The sequence below is a fragment of the Nannobrachium achirus genome (genome assembly GCF_963921795.1).
Source record: "Nannobrachium achirus genome assembly, chromosome: 4".
Lineage (NCBI taxonomy): Eukaryota > Metazoa > Chordata > Actinopteri > Myctophiformes > Myctophidae > Nannobrachium > Nannobrachium achirus.
In genome coordinates, this window is record NC_137813.1 from 23256119 (window position 1) to 23275657 (window position 19539).

Below are 19539 nucleotides of genomic sequence, written 5' to 3' on the forward strand. Positions count from 1 at the left end.
GGTATGCCAGCGTGGACATACCATACTCACAGCAATACGTAGTTACAGAAGGTAATATAATAAATGTAGCTTTTACTGTAAGCTCTGGGACTTCTGCCTGAGTCAGCCTGACAACTCATCCGGATCTTTACAAGGGGGGTGTGTTTCATACAGGTGCCTCTATAAGTCTGTGGATATGTCAATGAGCTGATCCTCTTTATGCTTGTAGTTTTGAAATTCAAACAAAAGCCTCCTGAAATGACCACTGATAATGATGATAATGTCTTTAATTCATCTATCCTCAAATACCAAGTTACTATACATTTCTCCTAAAATAAAACAAAAATAATAAAATATTACTGAATTTTAGAATTACTGAATGCATGCATGGTCAAGGACCACATGCAATACCTTCACAGACAACCAGTTGAAAACCCAAGTTTTAGAGCAGAGGTTCTCAACATTTTCAGGCCACGACCCCAAGAAGAATCATATTTTAACTGGGGACCCCCCACCCTGACGAGCACGAAGAGTTGAGGCATTACATTTTGTATAACACGATTCTGTTGCGAGGCGTGAGCATGTAGATCGGCTATTTTCACAATTTCTACCTCTAATATTTGACAATTTGGCCAATGTTTAATTTGTCATTTTAGAGGTATTAAAAGGTCCTTAAATTGTCACTTCAAAAATGATACCCTCTATACACTTAAACTTTATGTTGGTTTGTTTACTGTTGAGTGAGAAAACAATGTTGTACATTAAGTTAATCATCTGGGGACCCCCCAAAATAATTTGAGGACCCCTGAGGGTCCCGGCCCTCAGGTTGAGAACCACTGTTTTCGACCATCACACATACATTTTAAAGTAACAGACCAAATCATGGCAGAATAACATAAAAAAAACATAGTCAGCATTTAATGTACTTGTTCTCATGTTGTCAGGACACTATTTTTCCATGTTAACAAAGCCACGACCTGCATGAAAAACATCCTATTACAGGTACATAGAGATCACCAAGCCATCACATGGAATCATAACACAGTTCTCAATTAATACTTTCTGAGTTTAATATAAGCACTGTGACATTGTGTAACATGTTAAACTTCAAGTGAAGAAACTTGATTACAGAATGTTAGATGTGAAAATTGTCATTTGGCTTTTTATTCACTATGTGATTAAAAGCCTCATAATATTAACATTACAGCTTAGCTTATCTCAAATATACCTTTACAGTATCATTCTGATAGTGAGATGCAATTTCCTGTGGCCTGTCACAATTCCTGACCTTTTTTTTAACAGAGCAACAGTACTTTAGTTGTAGCAAATACATTTTCTGTAACAATAATTATTCTCTCTTTCAATAGCAGGAACCTTATAAAAATGTGCAAATATTTGCTTTCCACACATGGATAACCCCGCATACAGCAGTAGTGTCAAGAGTAGGGCCATGAACATGGTCCCAAATAACTTACCCTTCATATAAACAGCCAAAATGATATAACAGCACAATCCCACCAAACAGCACTCTACTCCGATGTGATGTCTTCATCTGCATAGGTTGGAGGTTCAGGGTGGCATTTCACATTTCAAGATAAACTTTCCTCAGTCATTGGGGCAGTGGGGCAGGATTAGTGTTGTACAGAGACAGGTTAGCCTAGGATTGAGAATGATAGGCATCCCGGGAAGATGATGTGATTGAAGGTAATTTCTCTGCTGCTTTCGCCCTTTTGGCCAGGAACCTGTCAAACTCTGCCGGGAAAGAGGAGCAGGATTAGTATGGATGCTCTACCATACTGCCCCAGACAAGTATGAAACCAGACAACTAAACAGAATATGTACCTTCACTGATCACACCGTCTGAATCTTCAAAACTGCCATCCTGTGTCATAAACAGAGGAAAGCCATCTGTTATAATTTCCACACATGTCAACATCAGGATACTGCACCTTGGTATAGCGTTTGAAACATCTGCCCGTTTTATGATTTGTATCAATATTACAAGAGTACTAACTGTCAACATCTGTGTATGGGTGTGCATGCAATAAAATAAAATTAAAGCTGTGCATGAGAAAATAGAAAGTGGTATCCAGGAGCCACTCACATCTTCTTCCACAGCCAGCCACTTCTCAATATCCTCCATCACAGAAGACTGGCTGACAGGAATCTAAGAAAGTATGGGAAAAGTAAGTACCATACCAGCATTTACCAACTGTTCAACAATTATCACATGTGTAAGTGGGATGAGCTATCACACAAAACCACCAAACCAGCATTAAAACATAGGAACCACTCCAAGCAACAACAAAAAACTGTGAATCCACATGCCATCTGCAAGCAAATTAATTGATGGGATAAATGAAATTAAATGAATGGGTGTGTTTCTTTTAAATAATTGTGGAAAGGAAAAAGCAAAACAAATAATGTATCTTCATGCTAAATATAAATTGTATTTCCCACAATGTGTAACAGTTTAGACTTGGCTGATGGCTGATTTAAGCACTCATACCTGGCCTGACTCAAACTAATGACTGGCTCAGAGTCCACTCAGGATAAAGGGGCCATCCACACCAAGCACAGTCATTAAGTTATCTTAACTATTAATCGACCGAATGTCTGTCCGTCCGGAACTATTCCTCTACGTTTGGTGAGGTTCAAGCTTCACCAGATTATAAATAAGGCATAAACGTCTGAGGACGAGTAAGGATGGGTAAGGACTAGTATTATTATAATTTCTATTCAGTGTGTATGGTTACTACGGTATGAAATCGGTTTTACAGTAGTTCTACACTGATACGTGGACCGCTGGATTTATCTAAACCAGGGGTCTTCAACGTCTTCAGGCCAAGGACCCCTTAGTTGAGAGAGAGAGATGAAGCAGGGACCCCCACAACCTTTTCATAGATTCCATATAGTTTCATTGTTTGACAGCACAATCATCAGTGTATTTTGGATTCATGTCAATTTGTGTTTTCAGATATTTAACCACTTGAACCGTCAATACTTAATAAACTTGAACCTTCACTCTGTACTTAGTCTACTCTTTTTTCCCTCTACACCAAACCTCTGGTTTATAGACGATCTACAAACTCACAAGGCCTCACAGCGCGAGACATTGTAAGCTTGAAGATCTGCTATTTTTGGCTAAAGTATCTCAGAATGTGGACACTAGGGTTCAAGTTGTTAATATAAAAAGGATTGGAATATTTGGAGGACCCCCTGTAGTAACTCTGAGGACCCCCTAGGGGTCCCGGACCCCCTGTTGAAGACCCCTGATCTAAATGTACCATCAATCTGACAACGGTTCGCTACAAAAAATATTAATTGGTTCACAGAATAATTTTAGTTAATTCTGCATTGGTATTAACCTGCTGGGGAAGACTCATGGATCTAAAGTTTACAAGTAATTACCAAAGTAGTAATTAATCTTTTGCAGTAGCCTAATGATATCTTGCATTGACCTGAGCGCTGCCAGATTAACAAACAATCCGTCACTATTTACATTGCAGAGTGCATCATCAAATCTAAAATATAATGTTTGGAAGATGTAGTACAACAAGGAATCTGTGGATGATACAAAATACAAGAACCCACAAGACACTACGATAAAACATCTTTTCCAGACACAACTTGGCGAGATCTAATGTCTGATTCATACTTGTTTGCATCCCAGTGTTGCACACTGAGATCTACAACCTCACAACACTTGTGTGATTGATCTATTTCTGCATTTCTGCTGCTATTTTTGGTGCATGACCAAATAAAACATTTGGTGCGTAATCACTCTAAACTCTAAAGGTCAACTTACGACCTTACATTACATCTATTTTGTTTGTGGAGGTAAAAGATACCAAGTAGACAGAATTTCACCAACACATGTGTGCCAGAGTTGTATATTAAAGGAGTAGTTCACCCCCAAAATGACTTTCTTTCATTGTTTATGTCAATAATTTGAGGAGTCTTTGTAGTCCCATTAATTCCTCTTGCCGTTGAGTCTCCATCCGGAATCAATGGGGGTAAATGTATTATAATCAAATTATTGGCTTAGGAATGCAACAAAAACAAAAAAATATTATTGAACTGAAGTCTCCATGAGCTGAGTAATCGATAGAAAAAAAGTCATTTTGGGGGTGAACTACTCCTTTAAAGTAATGAACAAAAGGTTGTTGTAGCACAGCCCATTCATCAGCCATCCCCACACACATTAAAGAGAGAAAGCCTCAAGTCTTGTGTCTTCTTCTTTCCTTGTGGTTATTGTACGGTTACAACTAAAGGCATGGCAAGCAGTATGTTGGTACTTAGAAATAAAATAGACACATGACTGTGTCTATGGGCCTATGAGGACGGCCTATACTGTGTGCATCGATTAGCTCAATGCACAATAGGAGTGTAGTCTAGCTCAGAGTCCATCTAGTTTGACTCAGGCCAGAATGCTTAAACCAGCCAATAAATAGTGCCCTGCTACACTACATACAGTATTGTATGTATGCATACTATTAAACATTTGTTACAGATGTTCATAAGGATATAATTGTCAAGCAAACCCAAAACTGCACCAACACAGAACTCGTGCACATGGTCAGCAAAACAACACAAACGGCGAATGTCACACTAGCCGATAAAACCCACCATTCCCCTTTTTATCATCCAATCAAACTGCGGAGAAGAGCTGCGTATGAAGGCTGGAGTGTCACCCTTCACAGACATATAAAGTAGTTTTAGGTGTCAGACAGTGTTTTCAACCTTTTAAATGATATGCCACGGATCACCACTTGATAAATGTTTTATCTCTAGATTCACAGTTTTGGTAATATTAACTTAATCTAATGGCTTCCTTCAAAATCTAACAAAGCACATCATTTTGGGGGAAATGGTTCACAGACATGTCAAGTACTGTATAATGTGACTTACGTCAATGGTTATGTCATTGGGCTAAACATGCCAAACCACCAGTATGGTCCTTTAATGTTTACCCAGCAGTCAAAAACATTACTTTTAATTTCATAATATAGCGTAGAACTAAGACAAGCTTTAACATTTTGGTGAGGTTTAAATTCATTGTATTATTTTCCTGTTGATTGATTAACCAATTAATTGTTTCACACCAAGTACAAAGCCAAAGATTTTGTAAATAAAATCAAGTTAAGACAAAGCAATGCAAACCACCAAAAGTGCAATAATGTATGACTCCAAATTTAGGCAAGGTTTCAGCCTGATCAGAGTCCCATTGGCTTCCATTAATATTTCAAAATGTATAAAACATTGTTAAAGCAAATTGGTGGAGGTACTTTTATGGCTTACAGGCAGCGTGCATACAAAGGCTGGTACTAGTTTGCAATATTAGCTCCTAACACACACACCCCTAAATTACTATTATTTTATTGATAATATACTGTAGTATATTTACTGACCGTTCCAGCATTTTGTTGCGTGGCGCTGAGACCTTGACACTGGTCATCCACCTCACCTTCACTTGGCTCACTGAAACATATATTTAGTTTTTCACTTAATTAACATGCTATGCTGGAAAAATTGCATACATTTGAAAAAGTAGGACTCAAAATGACCAATAACTATTCCAATATTAGGATTAATATCTCTGAATAACCTAGAATCCTGTCCTCTGATTCAAGCCAAGGGGAGTCATGTGGTTGTACTTTGGCACTGTTAGGCACAACCACATTCGGAAAAACATTTTCCTAATAAAGAGTAATCTGGCTTTGCTATTTATCCAAGCTAAAGTTGGAGAGATTTTGTGTCTAGACTGTCTACCCACTCTAATACCTTCTCTATGCACCTTTTATTTACATGCATAAAAAGCTTGAGTTTGTTGTAAACTTTCTGTACCTTTGTCTTCGTTGCGTCTCTGAGATGCTCCATTTCTGCATGTCCAAGTGATCAGCTTCACTTGCACCTTGGAGAACATAGCAACAACTCAAGTACAAGACAGTGCACGTCTAAAAACAACACAGCATGAGTTAATTATGCATAAATGCAATTTCAAACACAGCCACACAAACTTACTGAGTCTTGTCATCTGAGCACAAACACTATCAACTGGGGATGGGGTCGGATAGCTGTTAGTGGAAGCTCCTGATTGGCTGACGGAATTAGATGCAAGACTGAGGTCACTTAGGTTGACATAATGTGGGCTCTGAAAACAGAAAAATAACCATTTGTATGCGCCTGATACGAATTATAAGAGCTTAGTCTAGTTACCTAATGACAATGACTAATGCAACTGTTCCTTACTTCCTCTGTTGTTGTTGTGCTTTGACCATTTGTCATTTGTCTTTCAAACCTGCACGGAATGGAAACAGCAATTTAACATCACAGATATTACAACCTAACACAGTGGTTCTCAACCTTTTCAGGTCGCGACCCCCTAAATAATCATATTTTAACTGGGGACCCCCCACCCTGACGAGCACTAAGAGTTGAGGCATTACATTTTGTATAACAAGGTTCTATTTGCGAGGCCTTGTGAGCATGTAGATCGGCTAATTTCACAATTTCTGTCTCTAATATTTGACAATTTGACCAATGTTTAATTTGTCATTTTAGAGGTATTAAAAAGTCCTGAGATTGTTCACAGAAAAAGAAATGTGCATAAACCCCTCTATAAACTTAAACTTTATGCTGGTTTGTTTACTGTTGAGTGAGAAAGCAATGTTGCACCTTACGTTAATCATCTGGGGACGCCGCCAAAATAATTTGGGGACCCCCCCTGGGGGTCTCGACCCAGAGGTTGAGAACCACTGACCTAACAGACAGGACAATGTCCATTGAGCTCAATCACTGGTTTCTGGCCTACAGTAGTTGATGAAGAGGAGCAATACCTCTGGTAGCGTGTGAAGGTGCTGTTCATTTCATCGTTGGCAGTCAGCAGTTCCTCGATCAACTTCTCCTCACTGAGCCTTGGCACCAGTTCAGCTATCCTGTTCTGCATGTCCTTACACACTGTGTACAACTGCTATGAGACCGAATGACAAAGGAGATAAGAAATGGCCAGCGGCCAAGAGTAGTATAGTGATCGACAAGAAGCAGGAAAGAGACAGACAGATGTAGTTTAATGCACCTGCATGTGAGACCGAAATGTCACAAAATGATTATATAGTAATTATATATACACTACTATACAGTACACTACTATACTACAGTATACTATACTATACACCTACGGTCGCAACTATACTATATTATTACACAGTTTGGTTGAATGCTTGATTCTGATTGGTCAATCACTGAATTCAGCTGTGTGTTATGTCTGAATAATGACCACTGAGCTCAATAACAGACCTCTGTCTAATCAAAGACTCAGAGCACCTGCTGCGCTGCTTGATTTTATGCCATATCGAACATGGCTGCCATGTACAGTAAACAAACGCACAATGTCATTTATAGTTAAAGATTGCTCTCAAGAATGTCTTTGAAAACATTTGAAGTAGTAGTAGAAGTAGACAATGCAGTAACCAAAAATGTATCAACACTTCCTGTTGTTTTTCGAGGGGACACTGGACGCACTGTGACCTGGCATAAATTAATGGACTGCTTTCATTACCATAAGCAATTACATTGTTTTGTTAGTTTTGTTTAAATGTATTAATTTCTTTATTACAAGTAGCTGTGCAATAAGAAGATTTGCATCGGGTCGTAGCATCCTGTCAGGTTTATTTCTCAACAATGACTGGCTCACCGTCAATTATCCCTCCCTTGCTTATACTATAGCCTACTATATATACTATACTATATACTACACTAACACTATACTATACTAATACACTACACAGTGACCCAGACTCTTTTATAATCCTTGGATATCTAGGTGAGAGACCAGCAAGACTGCTCAGCACACAGCGTTTATTTCTGTAAACATTAGTGGTCAGTACCTGAAGCAGCTCAATGTCTGCACACTTGGCTGTAGATGGATCTAGCTGACTCATCATGTCTGACATTACAGTCAGGTTGCTTTGCACCACTCCCAGATCTGTCTTCAGCCTATGCACCTGAAATGTCAACAGTGTTATCACAATATTACCTTCAAGGCTAATATGTACATCAGCACACAGCATTTTCCTCCAAGAAATGTGTCCTTTAGATAAATCTGCATTAATAGATTGTTGTAGAAACAAATAGGAAGAGGTGAAGTGCGGGAAAAGGATTTTTAAAAGAATTTCAGCCACCATGCAAAAAGTAGTATCAGACGGTTTGTAAGTGAAATTGACAGATAAGACAGCAGTCTCAGACGCAACAGGTGGACACCAGACATTTCCATCTCTATAAAACCTTTCTACAGTTTGTCAGGTCCTTTCACCTGCTCGGGTAGGGACGCACTGGCTCCCTCCTGGCTGTGTTTAGGCCCGGGGAATTGTAGAGGGATGAGACCAGGTTTAGAAGTTGCAGCAGCAGCAGGTCCATTCCTAGGCAAACCCTGCCGAGCAGAAGCGTGAGCACAGTCCAGACGACAGCAGAGAAATGTTAGGGGGGCCCGTTAAAACGGAAAAAGGAAATTCACAGACATTTGAAAAGGAGTGAATGAAGACAGATAAAAGTAGTCAGCCCCCGCTAGCTCTCCCAAGCAAGTGCATTTCATCACTGTCGAGCAGAAACCTTGTATTTCCAAGTTTCAAATTTGTGTTTTTTTTTTTCATAAAGTAAAGCCCTGCTTGACCATACCAGACTGTTGCACAAATCTTGTGAAAATAGAAGATCTACAATCTAGATCTACAGATCTACTTGTGGATCGGCTATTTTCACTAGTTTAAATCATTTTTAAAATACTGCCTTGAATACACTCCCAGGTCACCTAAGACAGGCTCCCTCTGCACAACTCAAGACCTATTTCTTCACTCTAGCTTTTAGTTGATTTATAATTACCTATGTTTTTACTCCTATTCATGTCCTCATTGTTTAGAAATGTTCTGTTATTAGGGTCTTATTGAAGTTTTATTTTGATCATACAATCTCTTTTTGCACTGTAAAGCACTTTGAGCTGCATTCCTTGTCATGAAAGGTGCTATATAAATAAAGTTTGTTATTATTATTATTATTAAATACAAAATGAACGGTTTTGGACATACAAGGTTTCCACCTGACAACGACCATTTGTATTTCAACAATGATCCATATATTAGTAGTACCCTGTTTGAAGGGTTGACCAGAGAATAACCATCCGGCTCCGGGAACTCCAGACCTTTCCTTCGTAGATGCTCGTACACAGACACCACACCTGTTAGATCAGGTGAGCTACGGAATGCGTCTGCCCACGCCTTGACAACAGAAGAACAGGATATCATAAATGTTACAAAAGAAGGGGATTTGCCAAGATTATGGCAAAGTCAAATGATTTTACGATTGTTTACAACTTAAGCCAAACACTGTCATACTATGACAAAATAGACAATCTACAAGCTCATAATGTGTCGCGATGAGACGTGCTGTGTGCTTGGTCGGCTATGTTCGCAGCAAAACACTGGCACAGCATATTAGAGATGGAGCTAGTTAATCTTTATTGATAATGAGCACCTTATCGATCTTGCTTATTGAGCCAGGCTTTTAAAGAGCCCACTATTGATCGCTTTCTAATATTCTGTGGAAAGATGTGAGATGACAAATTCTGAACAGAACTGGTATCTTTTTTGTGACTGTGAGATTGTGGCTAACCACCATCTATGAAGATGACAATTGACAAAAGTAACAAATATTATCATTAAATATCATTTAAACAATCATTCATTAGTGTGTAATAAGTGTTAAATGGCTTTATATTATGAAGAGTATAGTAATACTATAATCATTCCTTGATCGCCTTTTGTCTTGATTGTTTAAACATGAAGCCAAGGGCTTGCTATGCTCGATAACAAGCTTGATACGCCCAAAGCTTATTGATACCGGGTACTCATCAAATTTGTTATCGAATTTGTAGCGGGCCCATATCGTTTCAAACAACTGTCTAGGCAGTTGTTTACATTTATTTTTCTCCATAACAACATTCCCAAAATAGGAGCACCAAGTTATGATTAATAGAATACCAAATAAGATTATATTAGGCATACTGTTGTGATTTCAACAGGCTACTGACCTGGATGATGCCTAGCACTCTGTCATGCAAGACCACAGGAGGGTTGTTCTTGGGTATAATGGCCCGGACCAGAACCCCCTCTATAAAGTCCCGAGTCGTCACCAGAATATGGAACCTGTGGCCACAGTTCTTCACACAAGCCTCCAGAACCTATGTCCGGTTTGGGAAAACAACAACAAGGAACGTAAGCAGTAGGGATAAGTCGCTTTGGATTAAAAGTGTCTGCTAAATGCCTAAACTGTAAACTGCAAACTGGATGGGACGATATCAAAATGTCATATGACGATTATTGTGACAAAAGAAATCGCGATTTACGATCATCAATCAAAATCCATTATCCTGGGGCGGAACATTTGCCAAGAAATAGTTGGCATTTGATAGAGTAAAAAAATGACTGTATCAAGTAGGTATATTATAAGTACCTTTTTATAGAGGGTTTAAATGTTATCGGATACGCAGCTCGGCAAATAAAAGGTGAATTGATCCCAGTGCATGACGGTGGACGATATCACAATGAATGAAATCTCCACGATAGGATTATCATGAGTGTTGTTCATCACGATAAACGATAATATCACTTATCGTCCCATCCCTATAAGCAGAGGTGCTTATAGCAGTCAGTGGTTCTGGTTCCCAAACCTTTTCTGGATCAGGGCCCACTTGAAAATCTCGAATGCATTCGTGGCCCACCCATCTCAGCAAGGATTTCAAGTGTTTACATACAGTAAATGCAGATGTTTACATAGATAGTGCTAGTGGCTGCAGAGTTTAATGGTGCATTGACGGAGGAAGGACTTTGAGACAGGAAGTAACACTCACGGTCAGTGCCAGCATAACCTCCCTGAAATTCTTGTTTCCTGAAATCCTTTTCTTTATCGCTCTAACAGCATCCTTTGGTCTGTAAAGAGAAGAAGCCATTGTGATGATAAAAAAAGGAAAGCAAAGAATGTGATCTCCAAAACACCAGCCTGTCCCTGAGGTAAAAAATCAAACCTCGGTTCGAAGTGGAGCGGTGAATCTGAGCAGCTATACCCTGTGTGTGTGTGTGTGTGTGTGTGTGTGTGTGTGTGTGTGTGTGTGTGTGTGTGTGTGTGTGTGTGTGTGTGTGTGTGTGTGCCTGCCTGCACAACAGCGCCCCTCCTTTAACTTGTGTGTTGTGTGTGGCCACTCAAGGTATTGCCAGGCTACGGACATACCCAGCCAGCCAGCCACATAGCCAGCCACCCACCCACCCACAGACATACCTGTCTATTGGGAGCGCTTTCACCGCTCCAAAAAGAGACACTCACCCCTCATCTGTGCTGTTCACCATGTCACAGATCTCCATGTTTAGGGTCCAGTCTTCTGACTGGAGACTGGAGTTTGTTGCCAGTTCTACAGGAAACAGACATACAACAGGAATTAATGTTAATGTTGATTTAAATTGGCAAATAAAATATAAACATGAATCACCATCATTAGGGGTTTCTGTGTGGAGGTAACTGGCCAAACAAGTTCTCACTAACTAGGTTCATTAGCCTAATCCCTTAAACTAATTGACAAAATTGAGGGCTGTCTGGGAATAGGGAAAATTCGATTGCCATATTAAAAAACCGCTGTGGTAGCCTAGATGTGTGCCAGTTTTTTTAGTTTGTTTTTTTTGGCACAAAATAAAGGGATGTCTCTTCTACCGTCCAGCATGTTATCGACAGAAAGCAAAGCAACACCAACCATTTTGAAGATTAGAGAATCATCATCCCGCCTATCTGTGTCATCATGATAACTGCACCAGTAAAGCAATAAACCGCTCTATCTCTGTCATAATTGATATATATGAATTGGGCTGCTTCTTTTACGCGTTTCTGGACCTTCGGTGAATATCCGATTCTTTAGAAATGTCTGCAAGGATGAGCAACCAGAACAGAGCAGAGCTCTGCTGCAGTCCGTGAGGTGAAATACAGCAGCAGGCTGCACGATCGTCAGTCAATGAGCTGGCCTACTTTGTAATTATAACGTTATAACGGCTGGTACCATCTCAACATCTCACCTATTCGGTGTCCAACTGGTGTACTAAATGGATTCCCTGTTAAAAACTCCATCTTCTATTCCCCCTGACAGCCAGCACGACGTCCCTGTTGCACTTAAAATAATAGCCCAGCCTCCTTCATCTCGTCTTGCACAGCACACAACACAACCGGAGCTACGTCACATTTAAAGGGGAAGCACACACTGCGGCCCGCGGTCATTTGAATTGCCTGGCTGTGAATGTGATGCGATGCGATCACTGCATCCATTTCAAAGTCCCCACACACACACACACACACACACACACACACACACACACACACACACACACACACACACACACACACACACACACACACACACACACACACACACACACACACACACACAGACACAGTCCACTAATTGTACGAAAAATATGTGATTAGAACAGTGTTTAGTAGTAGCCTAACATCAGCCAATGCAAAGAATACCATTATTTCCACAAATAACCCAATGCCATGTCAAAAAACAACACAAACAGAAAAAGAACACTGACAAAAGTAGTTTTATATTCAGAAATTTTGATTTACAGAAATATTTACAGAAATTAATTTGTTGTATTGAAGAAAACTTGAAAGTTGTAGGCTACTGAAAACATCACCTCAGGAAAATGATTTAATGAGGTAAGTCAAGGAATAATACATATTTACATACACAAGTAGGCCTATCTGTTATATTAGATTATTATTACTAGTAAGACTCCTCAGGGCGACAAACGCCCTAAAGTGCGAGGTCGCGCCATGTCTTGGCTGTCTGTCCAGTGATGTATATCGGACCAGTTACCCATATATGGAGATCCATGTACTGTATTATGGAGACCCCAAACATGCTTACTCAGTTATTCGTTATGTGAAAATCCTATGACGTCTATCTATCACATCATCTGACATCATACATACAATCCCTTGTATGCCCACATACATGCATGGAGATCCCTGTCTGAACCAGCCACACAGATATGGCTGTCTTCCTGACTTCCTCTACATGGGCATTCCCATATGAAGTCCTGTTAGATATGAGCTTAATATTGATGGCAGCAGGGAGCTGATGGTTCCCAAGACATCACAACATACAATCCATTTTATGCCCATACATGGAAATCCCTGTCTGAACTAGCCACACCACTGTGATGTCACCTGTGATGTCACAGTGATGTGTCAGGGGAACCTCAGTGCCAACCAAAACAACCAAACTGTAAACAATTATAATCTATCTATAAATGCGAGAAGTCTCTGCGTGCGTGCGTGTCTGCGTGTCTGTCTGTAATCTGCGTATCTCGAGAACCGTTCGTCCCACCGGCTTCAGATTCGGCACGCGCGTTCCCCACCGCGGCTGTTCCGGAGGAAATCGGCGCAAGCGCTGACTCATTGTGACATCACATCATAAAAGGCTCTGAGATCACGTACGCCACATGAGTCAACAAAAAATGCCATGGTTACGTATTCTGATGTACCTATATGGGCATAAAAGGACACAGGCAAACATATGGTCAAAACGGGTCCGATGACAACAGGTATAATGGGGTTTGCATTAAAGGGTGGGGCATTCATTCCCTATTTCAAATTCGGCATGCGCGTTCCCCGCCGCAGCAGGTAGTGCATGAACCAGCACGAAAGGTTCGGATTCTGATGTCTGACATCAGGGTTTTCTGTAACCGGCACTGTGTCTGCATAGATCTATATGGGCATAACATGGATGCAGACAGACAGATACGGATATCTCCATATATGGGCATAAATGGACACAGGCAAACAGATGTTCAAAGATCTCCATATATGGGCATAAAATGGACGCAAAAAGACAGATACAGATATCTCCATATATGGGCATAAATGGACACAGGCAAACAGATGGTCAAAACGGGTCCTATGACAACAGGTATAATGGGGTTTGCATTAAAGGGGGAACCAGCACTGTGTCTGCAACACAGTCGGAGGCACAGACAGATACAGAGATCTCCATAATGGGCATAAAGGGACACAGACAAACTGATACAGAGATCTCCATATATGGGCATACAATGGATGCAGACAGACAGATACAGATATCTCCATATATGAGCATAAATGGACACAGGCAAACAGATGGTCAATACAGGTCCTACAGAGATCTCCATATATGGACATAAAATGGACGTAGACAGACAGATATCCCCATATATGGGCATAAATGGACACACGCAAACAGATGGTCAAAACAGATCCTATGACAACAGGTATAATGGGGTTTGCATTAAAGGGCGGGGCATTCATCCCCATTTACATTGTTCCCGAGTTGGCCAGGGCGCCGACTAGACGCTCGGCCGCCCAAAAGGGCGGCCGAGCTTCTAGTCTATCTATAAATGCGAGAAGTCTCTGCGTGCGTGCGTGTCTGCGTGTCTGTCTGTAATCCGCGTATCTCAAGAACCGTTCGTCCCACCGGCTTCAGATTCGGCACGCGCGTTCCCCGCCATGGCACGGAGTGCAGTGCCGGGCCTCGACCCGACCCGACACGCGGTTTTCCCTAACCGGCGCGAAACGTTCGGAATCTCCTTATGCGGGCTGATTGTTGACATCAGGCTGTTCCGGAGGAAATCGGCGCAAGCACTGACTCATTGTGACATCACATCATAAAAGGCTCTGAGATCACGTACGCCACATGAGTCAACAAAAAATGCCATGGTTACGTATTCTGATGTTCCTATATGGGCATAAAAGATATATATAACAATATGTGGACATTTAAGAGCATTTTTTGTCCGAAGTCTTTTCTTTTCTTCACAAATACATTGCTACATCCAGGGCATGAACCACGTGCTCGGATGAACTGTTGCATGAGGAGTACTGAGTGTTAGCATGCAGAGTACGAGGAACAGGTGGTGGGCTCTCTTGTGGGACCTTGTAACGAAATATCTGAACTCTTTTGTGTTCGCGGCACTTTGGGCTCAGGCGTTGACTCAGGCTTTAACACTAAGGGCACTAGGCACGGGGGTAAAAAGTCTCCATCCTTTGTCGTGCCGTCATCAGAGGAGGGGACATCCTTCTGCTGGATAGTTAGGCCTACTGAAGAAAGTACAGTAATGGGCGGCGAGAACACTATACAACGTGAGGCGCTGTCGACTCTGTCATCGTCTGTAGGGTCTGGTGTCTGGTGGGTGGAGGAGGACTTCTTAGGAAGAGCATCCTCAGGTGTAGAAGAGCATTCAAAGGTGGACAGCTTGGTGTTAGTGGAGTGTGGGGGTTTGGGTGGAGACGTGGGTCGTCGACGTGAGCCTCTGCTGCGGTTGGCAGGCTTCATGCAGGGCTGAACCGGCTTGAAGGACTCATAGGAGGACTTCACCACTACGAATACAGGCTCCACTGAACAACCAGCGACTGCTTCTCCAGCACTAGATGAATGCTGCTGAGGAGGAGGGTTTCCAAGTTTTGGAAGAGGAATCAGCACAGTGTCCTTCTTGACAGGGACATGGACCTGAACAAAGGGTTGCAGCTGTGAGGCTCCTCCGGTGCTCTGCATGAGCTGTGGATCAGGATCAGCACGGGGTTTGCGTTGCTTCCCAGAACACTGACCCATAAACAAGGCTGAACGATGGATGGTTGTTGATGCTTCGGTAGGCTACTGGTAAAGAATATCAGAATGAATCTTCATGTGCCATTGGGTACATTTATTCGGATGGCGGAGCCGTGACGTGGCGTGCGTGTTGCTTGCCCAATCAGAACCAGGGAAGCTAACATGTGCGTGAGTGTATCAACAAACCTGTCACGCTGCTGTAACCATGGTGATCAATTGATCAACAAACCACCTGAATGCATCTGACATGCTCTGGCTTCACTGTGCACTAACAGAATCCCTTTTATGCCCATATATGGAGTTCCCCAATGTCATCAATATTATTATATTAATGATGCCCTGTTAGAGAGATCCTTAATTGTGATGCCAGGGGGAACAAATCTCTTTTATGCCCATATATGGAGAGCATTGTGATGCCAGGGGAACAAATACCTTTTATGCCCATATAACCTATAGAGTTCCCTCATGTCCACATTCTTGATGTCCACATCACTGTGGCGCGACCTCGCCCTTAGTCTCTTGTCGCCCTGAGGCATCTTACTAGTAATATACAACACTCTGCTTCTGTGGTTTCTTACTTTCTTTTCTTACTTTATTATTATTATTTTTTCTTCAAATGTGTATTGTTTACTTCATGGTGACTTGAGGCGTCAAACATTGACATGTGGTCGATGTGTAGACATTGATGTAAAGTAAGTTAAGTAACTAAAGTACATTTACTCAAGTACTATACTGAAGTAGCCTACAATTTTGAGGGATCTGTACTTTACTTCAGTATAGGCATATTTCCTATTTCCAGTACTTTTACTTATACTCCACTACATCTCAGAGGAAAATATTGTACTTTTAATCCAATTATTTGAAAACTTCAGTTAGGCCTATAGTTACTTTGTAGATTTACAAAACACACTAACCACTTCAGACCTATATATTTTTCGACCATTTGAAACGTATTGTGAGCTTGTTGATCTTCTATTTTCAAAAGATGTTTATACATTTGAAAAAGTACATTTTGATTTACTGACTTTTACTTGTAACAGAGACGGATTGCTATATTGCAGTATTGATAGCCTACTTAAATTAAAAACATGTGAGTACTTTTTCCACCACTGGATGTAGAAGTTGACCCACAGTATACTAGCCTACTATGGTAGTTCAAACAATACTAGATGTTGAGGTCTTGTGGGAGTCTGTTCACAGCTGACAGCTCTGACTTGGGGTAATGACAGTCATTATGTGCGAAGGTTCCCAGCTTTGTTTAACACCGTTATAGGAACTGTTGTTGCCATCAATTCACCAATGAATGTGGGAAGACAAAGTAGAAATCCCGTCAAGGTCACGGAGGCAAACAGAGAGAGACCCTCTGTGGGGATATTGGAAGACATGAAGAATAATAATAGTAATCACCCAGCTATGTGCTGCACACAGAGAAGTGTCTTGTTCAGGGACACCTCTTGCCAGAGACGGGAATCCAACCAAAGACCTTCTGCTTCCCAGGTGTGCTCTACACCCATTCAGCTGTGTGAAATGAATGCCCTGCTTAATCTGAAGTAGATTGTGAACTTGTAGATATGCTTTTGTACGAAGTTGAAAGTGGTTAAGTCTGTATAAGGTGTTATAAATATTTAAACAGTATTAAGACCTTTGAATAACTATTGAATTCATTGGAACACAGGTTATTTTCTTTCCATTTCCTAAAAGCTAAGGGTTTTAGTCATACAGAGGTTCCACCCGACAGCGACAAGATAGAAGTCAGTATGTAAGTATGTAACATGTACAGTATGCTGTGGCTTCCGGACCTTCTGGTGTGGCATGATGGATCCTGGTTTGCTCATCTCCATGCCTCTCCTCACATCCTCTCGTTTCAGACCTCGGACCAGAGCGCCCAAGTTGTCTCCTGCCTCCGCCTGATCCAGAGACTTGTGGAACATCTCAACACCTGACCCAGACAGGAGGAATGAAATAATGAGAGGAGGACATATTAGATAAGTGTACTGTTTCAAGTTCATACAATTTAGGACTAACTATACTTACATTTGTTTTGTTTTACTTCATGCTGAAAAATGAGAAAATCACCAGTCTTAAGATTACAACTGTGTGTCACTGTACACATCAGCTGTTCAATGGATAGAATTTTTATCCTTGAATCCTTCCCTTTTCACAATATTTATCTGTGGAACTGAGTCACATTAAAATCCTTCCCTTTTCACAATATTTATCTGTGGAACATTAAATGTAATACCTACAATTCCAAGTGCTTGTCAGGGTGTGGGTCCCCAGTTCAAATATGTTTATTTTGGGGGTCACGGCCTAAAAAGGTTTGAGAACCCCTGTCTTAGAGGATCTGTTCAGACCAGTGTCAACCACCAGCCTGCTCCCTCTAAATCCCGACATGTGACTGTAACACACGATGGAATACACAGGGGCCTCATGCAATATTATCTAATAGTGCCACAACTAAAAACGCACTGGAAAGCTAAGCAGGGGTAACCTAATATCTACTGACGGGACAGTCTAAGAATTTGAAGATAACATATTGGATATTGATCTTGGTAGTGGATATAATAAAATCCCAAATGATCCCCTCATCAATTATGTGTTTTAATTAGGCCTTTTTGTGCCAATTAGATGATGAGGTATACTGTAAAAACCCTCTACACGTTTTTAGAGTTTAATCATCAGATGGTGGGGTTTGATAGTCTTGCGAACTCAACGAACACTTCACTTTTGTCGACATTCTTCCTTTTATCACCAGCCAAGCTCTTTATTGAAATAGCCTACCTTCAGGCCTTGACTCACCATCATAAAGACACATAACATAGATCTCACTTCCAGTGCCATATACAGTATGTAGGCCTATACTGGTGTTTACTATTATCGAATAAAAGAATAGGTTTTCCTGCAAACCAATGTACACCTGCTTAATTGTGACCGGATGTAAAGACTGGTCATATGACACACACACACACACACACACACACACACACACACACACACACACACACACACACACACACACACACACACACACACACACACACACACACACAGAGATATATATATATATATTATAAGGTATATAGAATGTTTTTCGTTTCAACAAGGAATGATCAGATTTATGTGTCACTTAAATTCCATATTGACCAAACAGTTTTGGAACAACCAAGCCAGGCCAATCTGACCAAAAAGTTGTAATGTTTTGACAAAACAAAAACATGTTTTAAATTAAAAAACGTTTTTAATACGTATTTATTTTAAGCAAGGTCTTGAACAAAAAAAAATGAGCCATAACATTTCATGGCTAACGTTTCATGGCTTCAAGTTCACAACATAATTCCAGTTTATGGCATTTTATATATTTTATATATAGTAGCAGCCATATTGTTGAACGTATTCTAACGCCCAGCAGCACCTGACAGTTTGTGGTTCTGAATATGGAATATAATATAATACCACAAGGATACTACCATTACATAACATTTTATCCTTATTGGTCAGTTTTACTCAGATCTTATTCAATATTTTACTGTGTAGCCTAACAGGCTTGACTGCATCCACACAATGACAATGCAGGAGGTTTCTTACCTGCAATATGATGAAAATAAACTATAGATGATCACATTTCAGACAGACTTACTACCAATCTGTTCACACTATTAAACAGTAAACGGTTCATATTGTCCCTGTAGGAATTGTAAGATCTGTATTTGTTTAATTCAAATAGTCTACAATAACTACAGTACACATATTTCATTGTGAAAGCTGAATAAGCACAATGGCATCTTGATAATGTTTCCTTCCTACTATATTGTCAAATTGTTTGAGGAAAGAAATGATGAGCAGAAACTTGAAGACTGGAATAACAAAGTAGGCCTACTGAATGA

At 40.7% G+C, this 19539-nt stretch overlaps 2 protein-coding genes across 4 annotated transcripts in view; one reads left to right on the forward strand and one right to left on the reverse strand.

Moving 5' to 3' along the window:
• hook2 (hook microtubule-tethering protein 2) overlaps positions 1–19539 on the forward strand; it is a 305258-nt gene that overhangs the window by 44930 nt on the left and 240789 nt on the right. The window lies entirely within an intron of this gene.
• tom1 (target of myb1 membrane trafficking protein) lies at positions 345–12219 on the reverse strand. Of its 3 annotated transcripts, none has more exons than XM_080724150.1 (15): positions 12087–12219; positions 11350–11434; positions 10880–10958; positions 10061–10210; positions 9120–9248; positions 8294–8410; positions 7869–7985; positions 6819–6949; positions 6232–6280; positions 6004–6133; positions 5827–5893; positions 5391–5460; positions 2084–2146; positions 1822–1861; positions 345–1731 (listed from the first exon to the last, which is right to left on the reverse strand). In XM_080724150.1, exons 1-15 carry the CDS (start codon positions 12136–12138, stop codon positions 1637–1639), a joined length of 1374 nt encoding a protein of 457 aa, XP_080580276.1. In that variant the 5' UTR covers positions 12139–12219; the 3' UTR covers positions 345–1636. The 3 variants fall into 3 exon arrangements, with proteins under 3 accessions (XP_080580276.1, XP_080580275.1, XP_080580277.1); XM_080724149.1 differs by having other exon boundaries at positions 6819–6952; XM_080724151.1 differs by lacking the exon at positions 8294–8410 and having other exon boundaries at positions 6819–6952.

Bases quoted from the DNA above. Each gene is read 5' to 3' on its own strand.
- tom1 (XM_080724149.1), bottom strand. From the start codon at position 12,138: ATGGAGTTTTTAACAGGGAATCCATTTAGTACACCAGTTGGACACCGA. The intron at 8,411-9,119 runs GTACTACTAATA...TCTGCTCGGCAG, and splicing joins TGGTCAACCCTTCAAACAGG to GGTTTGCCTAGGAATGGACC. The intron at 2,147-5,390 runs GTCAGTAAATAT...ATACTTTCTTAG, and splicing joins CGCAACAAAATGCTGGAACG to ATTCCTGTCAGCCAGTCTTC.